This window comes from Ostrinia nubilalis, chromosome 29 (genome assembly GCF_963855985.1).
Source record: "Ostrinia nubilalis chromosome 29, ilOstNubi1.1, whole genome shotgun sequence".
Taxonomy (NCBI): domain Eukaryota; kingdom Metazoa; phylum Arthropoda; class Insecta; order Lepidoptera; family Crambidae; genus Ostrinia; species Ostrinia nubilalis.
The window spans coordinates 5,654,929-5,675,788 of record NC_087116.1 but is presented as its reverse complement, the minus strand read 5'-3'; the positions used below and the strand labels follow the sequence as shown (position 1 = coordinate 5,675,788).

The window sequence follows — 20,860 nt, the reverse complement described above, 5'->3', positions numbered from 1 at the left end:
TCAAATTGGACATTCGTCCTCGGCTCAAGCTCACTCTTGAGTGCTTCGAAGGGAAAGGTGGATCTCAAGTTGACCGCCAAAAGCGCACTAGACACTGGTTTAACAGAAGAAGAATATAGGACGATCGGTTTGGCCAATATCTCAATCCAAGCGGAAGTAAGACTAAAACTTTCAATAAAAATGGTTAATCTTCTAAGAGCTCCATTCAGGTCCCTATAAGTAATATAGAACTACAATTAAGTTAGCCTTTTTATAACTTGTAGACTTGACTTACCATCGCGTTCGGTCTTGAGCCGATCTTTTTCGCCTCGTCTGCCACAGTGCGCCGCCAAGTTTGCTTGGGGCGACCACGTTTGCGTTAACTTGTTTAACTTGTAGAGCAGGAAGTAAAAATAAACTAAAATTTCGCAGTTGCTTGGCACCTAAAACTTATGCATGCCTGGGAATGCGCACTGTATCACCTTTTAGGACCAAATAATATAAAATACTTTAAAAAGCTATTTTGTGTCCTATTTGATTGTTATTCCGTCATAATATTTTAAAATACTATAAAATATTTTTGTTTTAGCCACCATTCTGTAAAACTTTTATCTTCTTTGTGAGGTCTATAATAAATGGCCACGTTTTGGAGCCATATGTCATCACTGTTAACATACACTGAAGTAAGTCAAGTCTAAGACTTTCGTCTTTAGGCATTGAGGTATTTTGGACGAAAAGCGATAGTGGAAGTATCAATTAATGTAAGGGACATTTTGGCCAAAATGAGTTATATATACCAACGCATTCAGAATTTTCGGCTCTATCGATTGGTATACTTGAAATGTTGATATCTTTAAAAAAATGTCCCTTACCTTAAACATTTTTAGTCGTCTGAATACGACTTTTGGGGAAACAAATGATTTAAAGGACGTAAATTCCTTTTAATAATACAATTCAGCCCTTACCCTAAACTGTTGGTTTTAACTTTTGAACTCATTGAACCTTACTTCATTTAAAACTTTTTGATTTATCATAATTAGGCCCTTACGTTAATATTATGCATTTATAGGATATCAATTACTTTTTTTGGTGGTGATATGCATTTAATGCCTCCCACTCCTACTACACTTATGAACACTAAGTTGTCTTGTTTCTATCTTTTTTCTGTTCATTTTTACGCAGTTGGGTTTTTGACCGAGGGGCTGAAGGCTCTTCAGAAGCTGTTCAATTCCGTCATCCTCGAAGGAAAAACGCCTACGGTATGGCACAGAAGTGTGGTGACACTCTTCTTCAAAAAAGGCGACAAAACCTTGTTGAAGAATTATAGACCCATCTCACTTCCAAGCCATGTCTACAAGCTGTTTTCGAGAGTCATTACGAATCGTCTCGCTCGTAAGCTCGATGACTTCCAGCCTCTCAATCTCTCAATCGCTTTAGTACACCACATACATACGCCACGGCAGATTATACAGAAGACCGAGGAGTATAGTCAGTCACTTTGCCTGGCGTTTGTGGACTATGAGAAAGCTTCGATCGAGACCTGGGCAGTACCTACTACAGTTTCTCCAACGGTGTCAAATTGACTACCTATTTTTTTTTTTTTATGTGATAGGAGGCAAACGAGCAAACGGATCACCTGATGGTAAGTGATTACCGTCGCCCATAGACACCCGCAGACCCAGGGGCGTTACAGGTGCGTTGCCGGCCTTTAAGGTAAAGATACGCTCTCCTCTTGAAAGCTTGAAACCTATATCGATACATCGAAATGTTGAAAGGCTTGTACGAAAACGCCACAATGTCGTTCCGTCTCCAGGATCAAGACTCGAAACCAGTTGCAGCAGCAGGCAGGGGGAACTGAAAACTCCGAAACTGTTTCTGGACTGGAACGGATTCGGCATAAATATCAACGGTGAGTAAATAACCCACCTTCGATTCGCAAACGATATCATAGCCATGGCTGAGACCGTGGAAGATCTAGGCACAATGCACAATGGCCTTAGTCGAGCCTCTCAACAAGGGGGTCTTAAAATGAAACATGGACAAGACAAAATCATGTCAAATGTCCGTGTTGCACCCACTCCTCTAAAGGTTGGATACTCTACACTCGGCAGTTGTTGACACTTATATATACCTAGTACAAACAGTCCAGTTAGGCTGGTTATAGTGTCACGCGGACCGTCCAGTGCGGATCCGCTTCACACAGCCGATCTGTAAACTTCGAGGAAGCGTTTTAGAGTAATGCGGTCCGCAGGAATCGCTCGCTCCCTATCAGTTCATACAGATTGGCTGTGCGGAGCGATCCGCACTGACGGTCTGCGTGACACTAAAACCAGCCTTAGGTAGGTCTAACTTCGAGGAAGAGGTTAATCGTCGAATCCAACTCGGCTGGCAACGTTCAGGAAGCTTCGTGATATTCTCACGTCTGAAATATCGCACTGTCTCAAGACAAAAGTCTTTGATAACTTATGGATCTGAGACGTGGTCGCTTACTGTGGGCCTCATAAGAAGACTCAAGGTCAAAGGCGATGGAGCGTGCTATGCTCGTAGTGAGAAATGACGTGATCCGCAGGAGAACCAAAGTGACTGACATAGTCCGCAGAATCGCTAAAATCAAGTGGCAGTGGATGGAGCTCGTAGCTTGCAAAGCTGATGGCCGCTGGGGCAGAAAAAGCTGGAAGACGTAATGTGCTGCAGACCCCCACTAGGTCGACCGACGATCTGGTGAAGGTTGTAGGAGGTGCCTGGATGCGGGCGGCGCAGGACCGGTTGTTGTGGAAATCCTTGGGGAAGACCTTTGTCCAGCAGTGGACGTCATTCGGCTAAAACGAATGAACGATGATTGAAAAAAAAAACCTAACTGCGTAAAAATGAACAGAAAAAGATAGAAACAAGACAACTTGTTCACAAATGCAGACGTAGGCATCATCAGTGACTAAATGTTTTGTTGGTGATGTGTATTTGATACCTCCAACTGCATTTGTGAACACTAAGTTGTCTTGTTTCTATCTCTTCTCTTCGTTTTGTTAATGAATACTCGAATGCAACCTCTACTTACATCAGGTTTCAATGTTAAAATTGTCAAGTTACAATAATATTACTGTCGTGTTTATTCTTAAATGTACCTTACAACATACATGACATTCCATACTGTGAAATTTCAACATTGTAAGGTACAGTCAAGCTCGTTTTTTTAATGTAAGGGACATGCTATCTTTTAAACTACCCATTTTTAGAAAATTTGGCGTTTATATTATGAAAGAACAGAAAATTCTAAGAAACTTTGCCATAGAAACTATTTAAATCGTAACATCACATAAAAAGATATTGAGGTATAAAGAAAAAAAAAATCGTTTTTTGGCTCTCCTGAAAAGTCGTGTTTTGTCCCTTACAGTAATTGATATTTCCACTATCGAGATGTTATGTAGCTTCCCGAACGCTGCCCAGCCGTGCCAACGTGGATTCGATGATTGACCTCTTTTTCCAAATTGGATCTACCTAGTTGAATCTTTGGTCCAATACATACATGTCAATAATCTCGAGAAACGAACTGACTAGCTTGAATCATTTTAATATAGCGATGGTTGTTAATACAATTTGCCTTACAGTAAATAACCGCCTGTGTGTCGCTTCAATCCTCTTTCCTGGACCTAATATTTTCAGTTTATGGCGCTTGAATCATTTAGCCTCTTTTTAAATAAAAGTGATTAGAACCATTTTGTATTAAGTAACATTTAATTCTGGAAAAAATAACTTTAAGAAAATGAATTCTAGACTAAATTACCTGACCACTTTGTAGAAATTTTAGCGTAAGCGCATCGCTCCGGTCACGTGCTCACCCCGTCTCTAATTGGTTACGCATTTTACTATATTTTTACTACGACCAATAAGAGACAATCAGGGCTTAGGTTGCAATACGAAATACCATTGTGCACTTTATTGTCATACGGTTAAGGTTTAAAACGAAATATTTCTTTTTCTTCAATCTTTCTTAGTTTTAGGCTGAGTTGCACCACCTAACTTTGACCGTAACTATAACGGTAACCAGTGCTTTTTGTATGGAGTTTGACAGATTTTTGACGTTTGTCAAAGTTAAAGTAAGATGGTGCAACTCAGCCTTAGAATAGACATGTTGACACCACCAATCAATTGACGTACTTTTTAAAACTGTCAAAACGAAACTCTCCCATAGATTTTGTATGGCACTACAAGCAAGTGACGTCACTATTTTGTCAACTCAATCAAACTACTTTTTTCAATTACAATGCGAAAAAAAATCGTAATTTACAGGTAAGTAATTTAAAATTAATTAAGTTTTTAAGACCAGAATGAAGGGTCTTTTTTTAAAAGTTGTGGTTTCGAATTATTGAGGTATGGTGTCAAACTGTCTATTTTAATAATAGAATTTGGTTACAAACAAATAGATATGTATTTTTTTAATATTGTGTTTTTATACGAGGTCTGTCTGCTTTTTGCGTTGGCGAACTGTCGACATAATTCTCTCCTTTGTTTTTTTGTGAAGTTTTGTGATCAATAACCGATTGATTTTGTTTTGTGTTGACCCGTGCTAGTAATTGGACTGTTTGATTGCCTTTTTATTGACCTCCGCGCGATTACTGAACCATGCCTCTCAAAATAATTCTTAATTCTTATATTTACTTACAAACTTATGTATACATTGTTAACTGTTTAAGTATTATTTAGTTTGAAGTTTAATTGTTATTGATTTAAGACCTTGTGTAAAGACACTTAATGTGCAATAAAAAATTGAATATGAAATAAAACTACATAAATATCATAATATTTACGATAACCAATTACCTGGATCATTGCTACCTAGTGCAATATTTGTATTAAATTGTAATAACGTAGATAAGTGTTTCTTTAAAACGGAAAACAAAAGTTGCTAATGTATTAAAAATAAATAGAAACCTATTATAGGTTTTTATTTACATTCAAGGATTTAAGAAAGTTATTATGTAGCCAGATCTTACAATAATTGTTTTTAAGCCACAAATATTCCACTCTTTACTAATTAATTCAATAACATATTGTTTATAATTATAAGTTCCGAATAAATTAAATACCTATTAAATAAGTAAAATTCGAAAGTAACTGTATGATTTTGTATTTTTCGCCTTAACTAGCTAAACTAATATCATGAGATTTACACTCTTAATATCAACAATAATTATAGAAAGGGCTACTTTTTTCTCGGGAAATTGCACAGTTACCTCGGAATGTGCGATACCAATTTTGTGACCCGAGCGGGCAATCGCTAGTTCAAATTTTACACGAAGCCCCATATAATATTTTGTAGCGATTCTTTATTGGGTTTCAAATTGACTAAAATGCGACGTTGCCAAACGAGCGCTACGGATGCGGGTAATAAGCAATACTCAATCCTAAACGCTTTACATAGAGCTTGGTTTGCTAGGGCAAACATCTACAGTGGTGCGCCGACGCTGCTTAGACCCGAAACATGAATGAACGGGGGCGTAGCATAATCGAGCGTGTGTGTGCAAACAATTTAGGCCCTTAAGGTGTCAAGGCGTCCGAGTCCCCGATAGTACTTACGTGGATTTATTTAAGGATATCGTTTGATATAAGGAGCTTTTTTGGGAAAAAAATATATTTTTCTAATCTAATTACCGCGCAAAAGGTCGTGGGTTCGATGTCCACCTTAGGCAGTTCGATTTTTTCAGGCAATCGAACCCTCAAATTGCAATACTCAGCGATACGAAACTAAATTCATTGAATATCGGCCATAAAATGGTTTTTGAATACCTATGTGTGTTTTGTTAAGATAAGTTTTTATTTCATTGTATTTATGCATGCATAAAGTTTAGGTTTTTTATTATACCTACCTAGCTAAAGCCTGGTCCGTGAGCACGTAGAATTTTGTCCAATGACCCCAAGCTACCCATCCTTATCGCTCGCCCGTAATTCTGTTGCTGTCGCGCTCGCACACTCACTGCGTGCGCCCGTCGCACAGTCGCGATAGCAATATATTTACGCGCGAGCGATAAGGATGGGTAGCTAGGGGTCATTGGACAAAATTCTACGTGCTCACGGACCAGGCTTTAGAATAGAGCAACAAATGACTGAGCGAGCGAGATGTCACTAGCAGCAACTTTGTGTAATAAAAAGAGATGCGTAATGCCGTCACCGTCACGTCCTCAGATCATAGAAAGAGATCCCTTCCCTTCCCCTTCTATGATCTGAGGTCACGTCAAACAGAACCGTTTTTTGCAAGGAAGGAATAATAACTTTATGTTTTTATGTAACTTTTGACAATGCATGTTTAGTTTGTAATTTTGATAAAATTTAATAACCCAGTGTTATTTTTAAGACAGGTAAATAAGTGTAAATAGAATTTACGTATATAATTACGTGAAAATAATAATCTTGTTTAATAAGTAGGTATGTCGATTATCTAGGTACTACAGTCGCTATGTTAGTACATAAATTATATAATTAAAAAACCAAATACTTAAAATTAAGGCGTATGGTGAAAAACTCGCTATGGATTCGCGTCTACCTTCTGTTACTTGAATTGTCAACCTTACGGGAGTAGTAATAAGAGCGTATCGCTGACTTTAGCCCGCGAACTACATTGCCCGCGTGCAGTATATCCTTAAAAGTATAGTTAACGTTCGAAAATTTGTTGGATTATTGATAAATCTGTTTTAATATATTATCAAATGGTCAACAGATGTATAAAAATGGACGGAGCAATTATTCACACGACGTAATTACGTAAAAATAAGAACTATAACATAGTAAAGGAAAATCTATTGGATTACTGTGAAAAGCTATGTATTTGAACATATAAAAGCGTATTAAAAAATAAAAATCAGCAGAGCAATTTTTCAGTAGAAGTTATAGTGCAAAATGTTAAAAGTTAAATTTCAGGTATCTCTGAAATCGAAAAAGTGTTGGATTCTTTTACATACCTATTCTAAGTAGTACATAGGTACGTATACAGAAAGAATTTCAGGCTGAGAATTTTTACACAGAGAGTTATTAACGATTTTCATGTTTAGGTCAAAAAACATAACTTCCCAAAAAAAAATTTGTTGGATTTTTGCATATCTATGATCTATATTACCTACTTTCACCATGTGCCAAGTTTCATTGACAGACGAATTATTCGGGTTACAAACGCCTCGTTGATTGGACTACAGCGGCGGCCGGCGCCGCCGCTCCACATACCTCTCCGGAACGCAAAGACTCACCCTCCCCAGTATCTCTGCATTCCAGACCTTGCCTCGCAGTAGCTTGAAGATGTAGAATACGAATGCAAAATCCCTCCTAACCCTCAATTCGTTGTACCCTACCATACCCATGACAAATAGACTTGGATACATTAATGGATAAAACGGATATATCCCATATAATTTCAAATATAAATATCTTAAAAATTTATTTTGTATGCGTTCCAACATGAGACTATATTTACTCTCACTTGGAGCCCAGATCATTGCATTACACTCGAGATGGCTTCTGACTAGTGCATTATAAAGTGCCATTATTGCCTTTATATTTGTAAAATTGTTAACCCTTCGCAGTATAAATCCCAAATTTTTGTACGCTTTTTTACAGATATTTACTATGTGGTTTTTAAACTTTAGCTCAGCTGTAAAACCTACTCCCGAATCCCTTACTTCTGTTACCCTCCTTAATGTTAATCCGTTTATATTATAATTGTATAACATAGGGTTATGTTTCCTTGTATATGATATTGTAACACATTTGTCAGCATTAAATTGTAATTTGTTTTGTTCACTCCATAACACTACATTGTCTATATCTTTTTGCAATAACGCACAGTCCTCCTTGCTATTGATTGGGAGAAACAGTTTAAGGTCATCCGCAAACAACTTGAAATATTCACATTATATAAATAATAATAAATATCCTTGGACATTTTTACACTGCGCCGCTAGCCCCAAACTAAGCAAAGCTTGTAGTTTGTACTATGGGTACCTACTAGACAACGCATACAGGGTGTTAGGTAAATGGGTATATGAGCCGACACTAATCCATGTTAACATGGAAATATAAATGGTATGGTAAAGTCAGAAATTTGATATCATCATTTTATTTTTTAAATTCTCATACAAAATAAATTTTATAAAATCCGATTTGTATGAAAATTAAAATATTAAAACGAAGATATTAATTTTCTGACTTCACCATACCATTTATTTGCCCATGTGGTGTGGCGACACCGACGATACGCCACTTACTTAAATACTTTTTTTTGTAAATACATACATATTTTATACATAGAAAACACCCAGACAGACCCTTCACAGAAATTAAAATTCATAATTTCAATTTCTACCCGGCCGGGAATCGAACCCGGGACCTCTCGGCATATTAGTCCGTTCTGAACCACTACACCAAACGGCCGACGTATATTAGTTGTATATTCACTTTGAAAATAAATAATTAAATTCAAATATATTCGAGGCGTGTCAAACAAAACCCTTCTCATGCGCTTGTAAAATAAATACTATAAGCGCCATCTATTGGTAAGTGACATCAGTACGTTTGTGAATTTACAAACTATACCAATAGATGGCACTGTTCAACTTTAGATCGCGGTATCATTTGATTTTTTCCCCACTTTAAGACAAATGAATAAAGTTACAACTTTGACAATCAAAATCGTATTCTACGATACGACTTTTCTATTTTTGAATACGTTCCCTTCGATAGAAGTGAGACGTAATAAGAGGAAAGAATGTCGAAGTCGCACTAAAGTAAGATGTACGGATGCAGTATGGTTAAGTTCAATATTGGCTCTGTGCACGATTACAGCGCCAACTAGCGTCCACAACTTTGAGGGCTCTGTCACATTGACATTTAGGTCGTTTGTGAAAAAATATCGAAATGAAAAAATAACAAATATTTTCGACTAATAAATTGTTGTGATACCACGATTTGGGTGGAAAAAAGGTTTTGAAATCATTTTGGTCATTCAAATCAAATGAGGTAAGTCCAAAAAATGTGTTTAATTTTGATTGTGTCAGGGTTTGTTTACTTCATTTATAGTTGTAGTTTTACAGTAAAACAAAAAGAAAAAGCTACTTTAACGGTTTCATTATACAGTGTGTCCGGGCATGTAGTGATCAAACTTTAAGGGCGTAATCTATATACAATTTTATCAGTAAAAATACTTTAAATTTGGGGCTTGACCCATTTCTCGCATATTTACAAGGATTTAAGTTTTTAATTTTAAGTTTTCACCTCTTCCTTCAAAAACAAGTGATAGCGTGGGTAGTTTAACATTAATAAGCAAAAATTTTATATCATGCGATAGCCAATAAAATTATCTATTAGTAGAAGTAGAAAACAGATACAAGTTTCATACATTTTAAGGGTGTAAGAATGGATTTAATTAGAAATAAACATGATTTTTTTCACATCTTTTTCAGTTATTTCCCAACACAAGAAAAACCAGGTCGTTAAGGTATGTTTTATTTGCATTTTATTATTAGTATTTGAGCTATTCTACAAAACGAATGTAAATTTTTTAGTCTACGTCTATTAGTTTCGACGTAATTGTTGAACATAGATACCCCTTCCCAGCGGTTTCCATAGCGCACGCGACATGCGAAAATGCACTGCCTGAAAAAATCACACAACCTATTCCGATTACTATGGACACCGCTGGGAATGGGTATCTCTGTTCAACAATTACGTCGAAACTAATAGACGTAGACTAATAAATTTACATTCGTTTTGTAGAATGGCTCAAATACTAATAATACAATGCAAATAAAACATACCTTAACGACCTGGTTTTTCTTGTGTTGGGAAATAACTGAAAAAGATGTGAAAAAAATCATGTTTATTTCTAATTAAATCCATTCTTACTCCCTTAAAATGTATGAAACTTGTGTCTGTTTTCTACTTTTACTAGTAGATAATTTTATTGGCTATCGCATGATATAAAATATTTGCTTATTAATGTTAAGTTACCCACGCTATCACTTGTTTTTGAAGGAAGAGGTGAAAACTTAAAATTAAAAACTTAAATCCTTGTAAATATGCAAGAAATGGGTCAAGCCCCAAATTTAAAGTATTTTCACCGATAAAATTGTCCATAGATTACGCCCTTAAAGTTTGATCACTACATGCCCGGACACACTGTATAACAGTAAATATATTTAAATGTTCCTGTATCGCTAGTAATAAATTAAATATCGTTTTCAGATCGAAATGAGTATTGTTTTGAAGACCGGGTTTGTGAGTGTTACAATATCAAATTCCAACCACAAACCGTATTTAAAGGAAAGTTGTTGGTATTGGCTGGACAAGTCCGAGATGTAGAAGAATTCAGAACAAAACAAGGGCAGAGTTCAATAATTCACGCTCTCATCATAAGGCAAACATCTGTGCACAACAACTACTGTGACTCATTTTTGTACTACCACGTTGTATAGTCTAGTTATTTCCAAATTGTAAACGGCTATTAAACCAGCCCTATCGAAATACAGTCCACTCTTTTATTTAAGTTCCCAGTAGGACCCTTTTCATGCGATTAATTAATGATATAAAAATGTATTATGTAGAATCGCTTTGCCATTGACAGATACATCTGATGGCAGAGCTTACATTATTTCTACTTTTGACCACCATGAGCGCTGCGATAGATTATGTTACCCCCACCTAGTACTTCGCACCCAGCGAATAGCGAGTGTTATTTAATGCCAAAATCGCGAAATCTTTGCGTAGTACGTATACATTATACATCGATGATATTGTGTATGTAAATAATTCAAAACAAAACTCTTTTTTTCTCTTAACTCCAGGGATAAAATAGATTTCAGTGCGCTCCGGTTTACAAATTAGTATTGGCCAGAGGAACAAAATGCACTATGGTTTTATTCTGGGCAGCACTTGGTCCAACTTCCATACATGGATTGGCACTGTCCTTTTCCCCGATTTCACCATCAATCCCTAATTTTTAAGTGACCCCTAAAATGAGTGTTCAAGCCGCGTGCAGAAATTACACAAACTGGTTTTTTTATTTCCAGAAGTGGCATGAAAGGCATGGATTCGTTGAGCGCGTCTGGAATGAACCAAGAATCAGGTAAGTACAATATTTTGACAGTTTCTATACTATTCATACTAATATTATAAATGCGAAAGTAACTCTTGTCTGACTGTCTGTCTATCTCGCTTTCACGCCTAAACCACTGAAGCGATTTTGATGAAATTTGGCATAGAGATAGTTTGAGTCCCGGGAAAGGACATAGGATAGTTTTTATCCCGGTTTTTGAAACGGGGACGCGCGCGATAAAGTTTTTCTGTGACAGACAAAATTCCACGCGGGCGAAGCCGCGGGCGGAAAGCTAGTTATAAATAACTTGAAAAAATCGAACTGCCTAAGGCGGGAATTGAACCCACGAACTTCCGCTTGCCAGGCGACTGCTCTTCCAACAAAGGAGAACAACCACTTTCTATGAAGCGTTGGGCCCAGTACTAAGTTATTTGTACAGCTACAAATTTTATGTCGTTTTCATGCCTTCATAAACTAGTTTATTATTGTGTTTATTTGAGGTTGCTAACTAATGTCATTCTCGAGAAAACTAAATTAGAAAAAACTAGAAAAAATGTTACTTTTATACAAAATCCAGTCGTCAGTTACCCAAATCGCAAGCAGAATCCGTTAGAAATAGCATAAAATGTTATTAATCGATAGTTTTATTTCTTCTTCTTCTTTTAATTCGTTTTAATTCAATTCAACAAGCATTCGCAACAGTCTCATCCTTTAGATTCTTTAGACATACTCTCTAATCTGTGGTCTCATCTGTGATTCGCAAGTGACATTGCTGCATTGACAGATGACAAAACGAATTATTTTCATTCATTAATTCATTCGATCATTTTAGTTTTGTCATCTGTCAGTACAAACCTTCTTAAAGATCAAATACACTGAATTGTCCCACCCGTGACATTGACAGGGGGCGCCACCGTCAATACCGGATCGCTGGTTCCGATTTTTGCCATGTTAGAAACTATATTGGCGATGCAAAGATTCTAACTAGCGCCTCTAGTGTCAAAATTGTGAAGCTGTCTAAGAACGACACTTTGACAGTTTTCGTTACAATTAACGTCAGGGAAAAACATAAATAATAAATACAAATAAGATTTACGTGGCATTTTGCTGTTTAAGACAATAATTATGTTGTCAATAGTCGATGTAATTAATGCGTCTGCAGGATACACAAAACCAATGCGTTCTGGTGAAGAATTATTACGGAGTGGAATGGTGATTTCGGTTGGAAAAAAAGAGAAAAATAATAACGTAATTCATGTACAAGCACTGGTACTACGAACGTCGGGATTAAATTCCAAACATCCAGCCATTATAAAACTGTGGATAGATGTATCTCAAGAATATGGAAATAGATTAGTTGGTGATAATGAACAAGAAGTCACAAAGGTCTGCGATTGTCCTGCTGGAGCTTCAGAGAAATGTAAACACATATTAGCTGTTATGCTTTATCTCTCAAGGTTTGTAAATTGGTCAATTACTTTTATATCCATTTGTCCATCCTCATCCATATGCACTATGAATTCTATAAAATAATGTTAAAGTAGGTACCTAATTTACTCTGACTGTCTGTCTGTAACAATTTTACAGTCAGGTAATAGATAATGTAAAGTACTTACCTATATAAGTACTAGACCATAATTGTAAATGATTAGCTATTTTTATCTTTTTCAGAACTGAGGAGGCAGATCTGGAGGACCTGAGTTGTACGGACATTGAGAAACAATGGGGTACACTTAAAACTACAGCATTGAAGGAATATGAAGCAAAATCTTTGTCTGAAATGTGCCATGTGAAAGGACAGAGGGACATCTATGTGAAAACAATGCCAGAAGTCACTGAAGAGATGGAAAGTCGTTGGAGAATGAAGTTAATACAGAGTAAATACTTGTAAAGCATAATATGGCACCTACCTGGAAAACATCAATTTCATAAAATTATATTTTCAGATTGAATGGACAGTTACAAACAAAAATGAAGTTTCTAAAATTATGCTGTTTATTTCAGGCGCACCAAACAGTGAATATTCTTTATTTACAAGTCTAATGCGAAGAGGTGATGGAGTTGTTGATAATGGTGAAAGGGTAATTAGTAGAAGTGTAGACAAGACAAAATTTCCTGAAAAACTATTGACTTTTAATTCGTGGCGGGTAATAAATATATTAAGAAAACTGACTGAAGAAAAGTTGAAGACATGTAAAGTAAATGAATTTGAATTTTACAACAGATATGTAGCTGTATCATTAGACCAAAGTACAGAAATAATCAATGCTGAGCAGGGTACTCCTTTTTGGCATAAAGCTAGAAAAGTAAGACTAACAGCCTCCAAAGCGAGAGCCCAGTTTACTTATTATTCTAATAAAAATGCTGATTGGGATAAAAGATATCAAGAGGTTTTTCACAGTAATTTTCTTGGGAATGAAGATACTATCAGAGGCCTTCGCTGTGAAGCAGTCGCAAGAGATTTATATGCAGAGCGTTATAGCTGCATGATTTTAGAGTCTGGATTGCTGGTTCGACCAGAATTACCATGGCTTTCTGCAAGTCTAGACGGTACTGCCATGGATAAAGATGGAAATTTTCTTACAAATATTGAGATTAAGACATTAAAGGAAGGAACTCGTTTAACTGCAGATGAACTGATAGAAATGAATGCAATTCCTATATTAGATAAAAATCAAAATTTGAAAAAAAATACTCAGCATTATACTCAAATGCAAGTAGGCATGTTATTGTCAGGTATTACAAATTGTGATTATTTAGTTTACTCTGAAATAGGAAAAGATTTAGCTGTAAGAAGAGTTTCATTTGATGAAAATCATATTTTGGAAATTTGTGTATGTCTTGTTAATGTTTATTTTGAGAAATTTCTTCCTAGAATAGTTAACGACTATGGATCAAATTATGACTGAATTTGAATAAAAATAAATACAACTCTGTGTACTAAATTATTTATTCACTGTAAAAATTTATTGCCACTCTTACAAAATTCCCTTCCGATTATATAATAACTACATAAATTTATCAATGTGAATAATTGGTGGACCCAAATTTGTAAGACCACCAACAATAATTAATATATCATCAAAATAAGACGCCAGTGACCATGGTAATGGTCCACATAGAAGTTTATATTGTCGCAATCTCTGTATCACTCTCTCAACATGCACTCTTGCCCGTGCAATCTCTGCAGTGCGGATTGCATCTTCTTTGGTCATCTGCTTTTTCTGACTCAAGAAAGGAGGCCTGACAAGCTGAAGCAGACGCTGTAACAAGAACATTAATATGTAAATACATTGCATAATTAATCAAATGTCATTTGTACTAACTATTCAATTAATATCTTTAACTAACTTCATTACACTCGGATTCAATCCTGTATCCTTTATCCACCATCACTCCATCATTAAACTCGCATTTATTTAAGATTCCTGATTTATTTACAATATGTTTATCTGATGCTCGACCACCATAAGATGCACTTATTTCAGTTATAAGTCCAGAAGGAGTTATTCCAATATTAAACTTGGCTGTATTGTTTTTTTTATATTGAGAGTATGTCAATATTCTACATTTTAAACATTTACATTTTTCAATCACAGTTTCAGCACAGTCGAATATTATTCTTGTATTTTTATATTTTTGGAATGATTTAGGTAGGTTGCTACGGATCATTTCGATATCAGGCCAAGGAATAATAACTTTGAGTACTCTACTCAGCATGGGGCACATATTATTAAAATAATTAGAACATGTCTGCCTGTTTATACCAAACAAAACACCAATGGCTCTAAATGACATATTTTGTTTAATTTTTACCATTGTCAAAATAACTCTGTCTCTTACAGATAACATTTTCTTATTTGTTGGAGCATCTAAGGCCAATTCACTAACACAAGTCACCAATGTTTCTAAAAGTTCTATTGAATGAATACCCGTAAAAGTAAATAAATACATATCACTACTAAGTAAATCTGAGAGGGTTAATTGCTTTAAAGCTGATCTATCCTCTTCCCACATAGGAAGAAAATTTATTTGAGTGCACTTTTCCAAAGGTTCTTTGTCACAAAGAATGTCAGCTAAACTCCAATCTTCTCGGGGACGATAATTTCTGTAATCCACTAAATTGACTTGTGTCGATGAAGTCTTGACATGATGATGACTGTTGTTATCAGTTATATTATTATCCTCAAATTTAGTTTTTTCATTCTCCATAGCAAGTCCAACCTCTTTATTTGATTCCACTATTTTCCTGTGTCTAATAACAGCCCTATTTTCTCGAGCAATTGTTTTTTTTATTTGCACTAATGGTACTTCTTTATCAGAGCTTATTTTAGGAATATTCTGAGACGGTACGGCATAAGGAAACAACTTCTGCCTTTTAGAATCTGGAACAATAAAATAATCTCGTTATCTGACGAGAAACTCGCCTTGGCGTAAACTAAATGAATAACTTATAAATATAATTTATGTAAAATGAAATAAAGAAAACATAAATATACTTACTGCCCGGAAAAAAGTTTGAAGTTTGAAAATGATGAGAACAAACTCTCATTGATGGTGAAATTGGCTTGCCTATTCTTAAAGCAGTCTTCCATTTTTTCTTCATTATTTTGTCTTTTGGGAATAAATGAAAACTTATTCCCGTATCTCCGTAAGTACTACATTGAGGAACGCAACAATATTTCGTATTTCTGTTTTTATTAGCAACAGGTTTCTTTAAATAATCGTGATCCATCTGAATAATCTAACATAACCTCAACAAATAAACAAACAAAGTGTCGTTCTTAGAGAGTTTCTAAATTTCGCCGCCAGAGGCGTGCGGATAATCTTTGCTTCGCCAATAGTTGAACGATGGTGGCGCCCCCCTGTCAATGAGTTTGGTGGGACAGTATAGTGTATTGAGTCTTTAATGGATTGACTTTTAACGTTCCATTTTACGTTATCTTAGATTAAATCATTAATTCGTTTTTATTATTGTATACGACTTACGACATCAGTTAAAATTATCATTTTTACCGTAAAATACTCCCTAATGTATGCGTAATATAATATCAAAAACCTACCAATGTACAACTCTGTACAAACTTGGGCCCAAAATGGTTGTTCTCCTTTCAAATTAGTTTGAGATGCGACTCTTATCTCTAAAAATTAAAATAACTACTTGTTAACGAAAATTTCAGACGTGTCAGGAGATGGCAACGAAGAATGGCTGGAATCTACTTTTACTCTAAAACAAGCAGAAAAAACGTAAGTAACAAATATCTGAAAGTTTCATTTTTTTTTTCAAAACCCTTTTTTTTTTAATTATCAGCAATTTGTATTGCACAAATTACTAATAGTCCTGTTAGCCCCTCGTGGTAAGCTAAATAAGCTTGTGTTACGAGTGGGCTCACCACAATAGTCGAGCGGCGGTGGGATTCGAACCCGCGTTCCTCGGATCTCGAGTCGGTCACTCCGACCCCTTCACCGTTCAGCTATCGTGGCTATAATAAATATCTAATGAGTCTTTTTTTCATAACCGTTTTTTTTTCAGACGCTGGCTAGACAGAAGAATAGGTAGCATACTGAAAATGCCCTACAAATGTTGTAAGTGCACTTACAACTTTATTACGCATTGAAATTAGCTAAAGCCTGGTCCGTGAGCACGTAGAATTTTGTCCAATGACCCCAAGCTACCCATCCTTATCGCTCGCGCGTAATTATATTGTTGTCGCGACTGTGCGACGGGCGCCCGCCCTTTTATAGCTAATTGAACCCGACATTGTTTAATACTATCGCTCTCACTCTTTTCATGGAATAGAATAGAATAGGCCTATGGATCTATAAATGTAACATAGCCAGGGAAATAAACATCTTTCTATTCTATTCTTTCCATGGTTGCTGTTCGTTCGTTCCAGCCAAATGCCGTCCACTGCTGGACAAAGGCCTCCCCCAAGGATTTCCACAACGACCGGTCCTGCGCCGCTCGCATGGATGTTGTAAGATTGTTTTTAATTTCGACTGAGTTTTTTTGCGCTTCTTCTCAGCACTGGCCCATTTATTGTCCCGAAGCAGTGGTAGGGTTAAAGTAGTAACTGGGACGTGTAAAAGCGCTTTTTAAAAGCCTCTTTGCAGAAAAATATACTTTTGTGACTTTTAGGCGACTTTAGTAGCGCGACAGACGCGCTGCCGATAATTCCTTACTATAGTCTTTTTCACGTAAGATGATCCGTATGACACTTCAAGGTTATCCATATTACGCATACTAAATATGCAGAAAATTTTTGAAAAAATATTTGTATTTTATTAGCAATATAATAAAAAAAAAATAACTACCTTGTCTTGAAATATATGGTAAAATCTGAGTCTATTGATTATATTTTAATTAAATACGATGTAAAAATATTTTTTATTTAATGTACGCAATGTGTGAAACGGAATAGATTTAGTGCTGGGGTATTTCTTGTATAATAAAATCGATTATTTCCGTGGTTCATTAATCGATTGAAGTGAATACTTAGTTATTAAAAACATCACAAAAATCAACTATATTTTTCGATTATCGACTTTAATAAACGCATTAAAAATAAATTAATAGTTTTTAATTTAAAGAAACAGAACCAGTACTTTTTAGGAATCGTTTTTTTGAACACGAACCATGAAATTTGAATATTATCAATAAAAAATTGTTACAATAATATTTGTAATTAAAAAAAACATTTTTTTTGTTAAATAACACCTATACAAAATATTTCTCTAAAAGTAGGTTTTACTAACTCTTCGAAAAAAATCGATAGATAAATCGCTATGGTTTAGTTATGTGACATCTCTAAATCTTTCAAACTTGAAACGTCATACGGATCATCTTAGGTGAAAAAGACTATATGTGACAGCGGATGCATGCCTTCACATTTTAAAAACATCGCTGCCGCGCTGCTGTCGCGCTTCTAACGCCCTAATGTGAAAACACTCTTAATAAGTAATACTAATAATATTTTTTATATGGAAAAATTAATTATTCTTCATTTATTTTACAGTCAAAAGAAACATTTTGAACCGCAGTTCTCTGATTACAGTCATAATGAGCAGTGACCGTGAAAGCCGGTAACTTATTTGTTTATTTATTCTCTAACTAGCTTTAGCCGCGGTTTCGCCCGCGTGACATATTATCTGATAGACAAAAACTTTATCGCGCATGTCTCTTTTTCAAAAACTGGGATAAAAACTAAGCTGTCCTATGTCCTTTCCCGGGACTCACTATCTCTATACCAACTTTCCCCCGGGACAAACTTGGTTGGGTTTTTATGGCGGTCAAGTTGTAGATCCTGGCTACACAGGAGTTGCAGCGGTGGGAACGAGAGGTGGGAATAGTCCCGTATCTCTACCAATTTTCATCAAAATCGGTCCAGTGGTTTAGGCGTGAAAGTGTAACAGACAGACAGAGTTACCTACTTTTGCATTAATAGTGGAGATTTTTTAACTCTACATATTTTTCTGCCAGTTAATCTTTCTTCTTCTTTCAGATATTTCATCAAAAAATTGAAGTCTCTTTTTCATGAAGAAATCGCTGAACACCAACGTAAGTTTTCAGTTTTTTCGTCGTTATACAATATCGTCTTATCCTGGTATTTTATCGATACAGATTTATTTTCTCGTCAGTAAAATCAACGACAAGAAGTAGCTAGCATTAAAGACAGTTTTTTTATTTAGATCATTAAATACACCTACATAAATAATTGTTTTTAATTCAGAACGAGGCGTCAAAAGATTGTATTCAACAATAAATAGGCGAAAAACACCGTACAAATTGGGATGGTATGTATTTTTATAAGTAGGTTAAAATACTTCGGTTACTATTGTTGCATTGCTATTAAAAATATATTTTACAGTAAATTGTTTACATCATACTAAAACTGAAAAGAAAACTGATTGGGCCTTATTAATAAAATTTACACCCTAGTTGAACTCTGGCTTAAGTCACAAAATATAACAGAAGGTAAACTCCATACTAAGCGCGCTCGAGCCACGCACACATAGACATCGCTCACGTACGCGTTATTAAGACTGTCTTGGACGAATGCGAGGCGCGACTGCGTTTGCTTGAGTGACGCTGCTCACGCGTTTGTGAAATTATTTTGTTTGTGCGAAAATGAGTGAACAACAAAAAAGGGGTAGGTATTATAACATTTGTTAAGTAGATGGTTGCTAACACTCAACATTAAAAACGAAATTTTCGTTTTTTAAACTACCAGTTGATTCCGGGAGGTAAGTAAGGTATTTATTTGTATTTCAATAGTTCGTTTAACGTTGACAAATTGAAATCCAACTCAATTATTAGGAATATCGAAGTGTTTAAAGAAGTTTTAGGAATTATTGGATAATAGTGTCAACCACCCAACTACATACTACGTGATACTACTTCCTTCTCGTGTATTTGTTTGCAAACTATTACTATAATAATAACGTACTAAACATAACTAATAATAATATAAATATATGTGGATATCTGTTATTGTCTTTCTTCCATAGTATTAAGAGTTACATTTTTCTATCATAACGAAATAAACGCAACACATGACAAGACAACCCTAGCGCGACGGCCGAGCGCAGGCTAGCGAAGCGAAGTACATACATGAGTTTACCTTCTGTTATATTTTGTGCTTAAGTTGTCATTTAGTATGGAAATGTCATTTTAATCCAGAGTCCATCCTAGGTGTAACTTTTTATTAATAAGGGGATTGAGTTTTCTACGTATTTGCTTTAAAATGTTATAATAGTGAAGTCACTAGCTTATCTTTTCCATACAAAATCTAAGAGAGTATTGTGATTTGATAGCTCAAATAAAGTCCAAGTATGTTGTAAGTAAACAATAGTGTTTTTTTTATAAATATTTCATCTTCATGAAGCTTTTTACAGGTTAAATCTGGTGGCAAAGGTGTCTGCAGTTATAAAGTGAGTAACTTTTTCTGCACTTGGGTAAACATCTATCGCCCGTATTCACAAACGTTACTATGAGGTCTCACAGTGCGCGTGTACGCACAGGGTGACACACGAACCAATCACAGAGCTCTATTCAAAGCTGTGCTTTTGATTTGCTGCTTCACTTAAGTAAGCATCGTTTGTAAATACGGGCGTATGTGAGGACTGAGGATAGATGATGTTTTTAAGTCTTTTACTTGAAAACTTATGTAACTTTTCATAGAGCTTACATTCTAACCTATTGACTTGACTATAAGAATCAAACTCCTTTTGCTACTAAAAATACTATTTTAGTACTGTCCCTAATATTATAAATTATTTACAGACCCGAAATTGCCATAAGTGACAAAACTCAAGTAATCAAGTAAGTAAACTACCAATTAATTTATTGTTATTAGCTAAAATTTTCGGAAAAATGTCGTAAGAGCACATACAACATCTTATTCCTACTCATAAAAAAACTCATAAAACTCATTTTATTTTTGCAAGTAGGCTTTTAAAAGGCACTTTTACACGTCCCAGTATTAACCCGACCACTGCTTCGGGACAATAAATGGGCCAGAGTACTGAGATAAAACAGCGCATGAAACTCAGTCCCTGACTAACTTAGACTAAATTTTAGTCAATTACGTCAAGTCACTTTATCCTCGGGTGGTAACTACGGGCTGAAAGACAGTGTGGTATAATCGCATTCGGTGGACTGACGATCTAGTGAAGGTCGCGAGAAGCGCCTGGATGCGGGCGGCGCAGGACCGGTCCTTGTGGAAATCCTTGGGGGAGGCCTTTGTCCAGCAGTGGACGTCATTTGGCTGAAACGTATGAAGTATTAAGCCGTGTGGTGACGGCAGA

The 20,860-nt window shown here is 35.7% G+C and overlaps 2 protein-coding genes and 1 long non-coding RNA gene across 3 annotated transcripts in view; 2 read left to right on the top strand and 1 right to left on the bottom strand.

The window, feature by feature from the left end:
• Positions 1 to 20,860, top strand: part of LOC135085739 (uncharacterized) — an 86,198-nt gene that overhangs the window by 63,249 nt on the left and 2,089 nt on the right. The window contains exons 4-11 of the mRNA XM_063980537.1: positions 11,028 to 11,083; positions 16,234 to 16,300; positions 16,587 to 16,639; positions 18,070 to 18,136; positions 18,556 to 18,611; positions 18,784 to 18,847; positions 19,949 to 19,984; positions 20,337 to 20,375. Coding sequence (XP_063836607.1) covers positions 11,028 to 11,083; positions 16,234 to 16,300; positions 16,587 to 16,639; positions 18,070 to 18,136; positions 18,556 to 18,611; positions 18,784 to 18,847; positions 19,949 to 19,984; positions 20,337 to 20,375 — 438 coding nt within the window. The remainder of the gene's footprint in view (positions 1 to 11,027; positions 11,084 to 16,233; positions 16,301 to 16,586; positions 16,640 to 18,069; positions 18,137 to 18,555; positions 18,612 to 18,783; positions 18,848 to 19,948; positions 19,985 to 20,336; positions 20,376 to 20,860) is intronic.
• On the top strand, positions 12,016 to 13,998 carry LOC135085571 (uncharacterized). The gene is made up of 3 exons (XM_063980344.1): positions 12,016 to 12,510; positions 12,725 to 12,930; positions 13,058 to 13,998. Exons 1-3 carry the CDS (start codon positions 12,179 to 12,181, stop codon positions 13,960 to 13,962), a joined length of 1,443 nt encoding a protein of 480 aa, XP_063836414.1. The 5' UTR covers positions 12,016 to 12,178; the 3' UTR covers positions 13,963 to 13,998.
• LOC135085572 (uncharacterized) lies at positions 13,986 to 15,893 on the bottom strand. The gene is made up of 3 exons (XR_010260167.1): positions 15,557 to 15,893; positions 14,405 to 15,438; positions 13,986 to 14,316 (listed from the first exon to the last, which is right to left on the bottom strand). It is a non-coding gene; the product is annotated as an uncharacterized LOC135085572 (long non-coding RNA).

Excerpts from the sequence above, each read along its gene's own strand:
- LOC135085571 (XM_063980344.1), top strand. The coding sequence starts at position 12,179 with ATGTTGTCAATAGTCGATGTAATTAATGCGTCTGCAGGATACACAAAA. Across the intron at positions 12,511-12,724 it reads GTTATGCTTTATCTCTCAAG|AACTGAGGAGGCAGATCTGG; the intron begins GTTTGTAAATTG and ends TATCTTTTTCAG. Across the intron at positions 12,931-13,057 it reads GAGAATGAAGTTAATACAGA|GCGCACCAAACAGTGAATAT; the intron begins GTAAATACTTGT and ends TGTTTATTTCAG.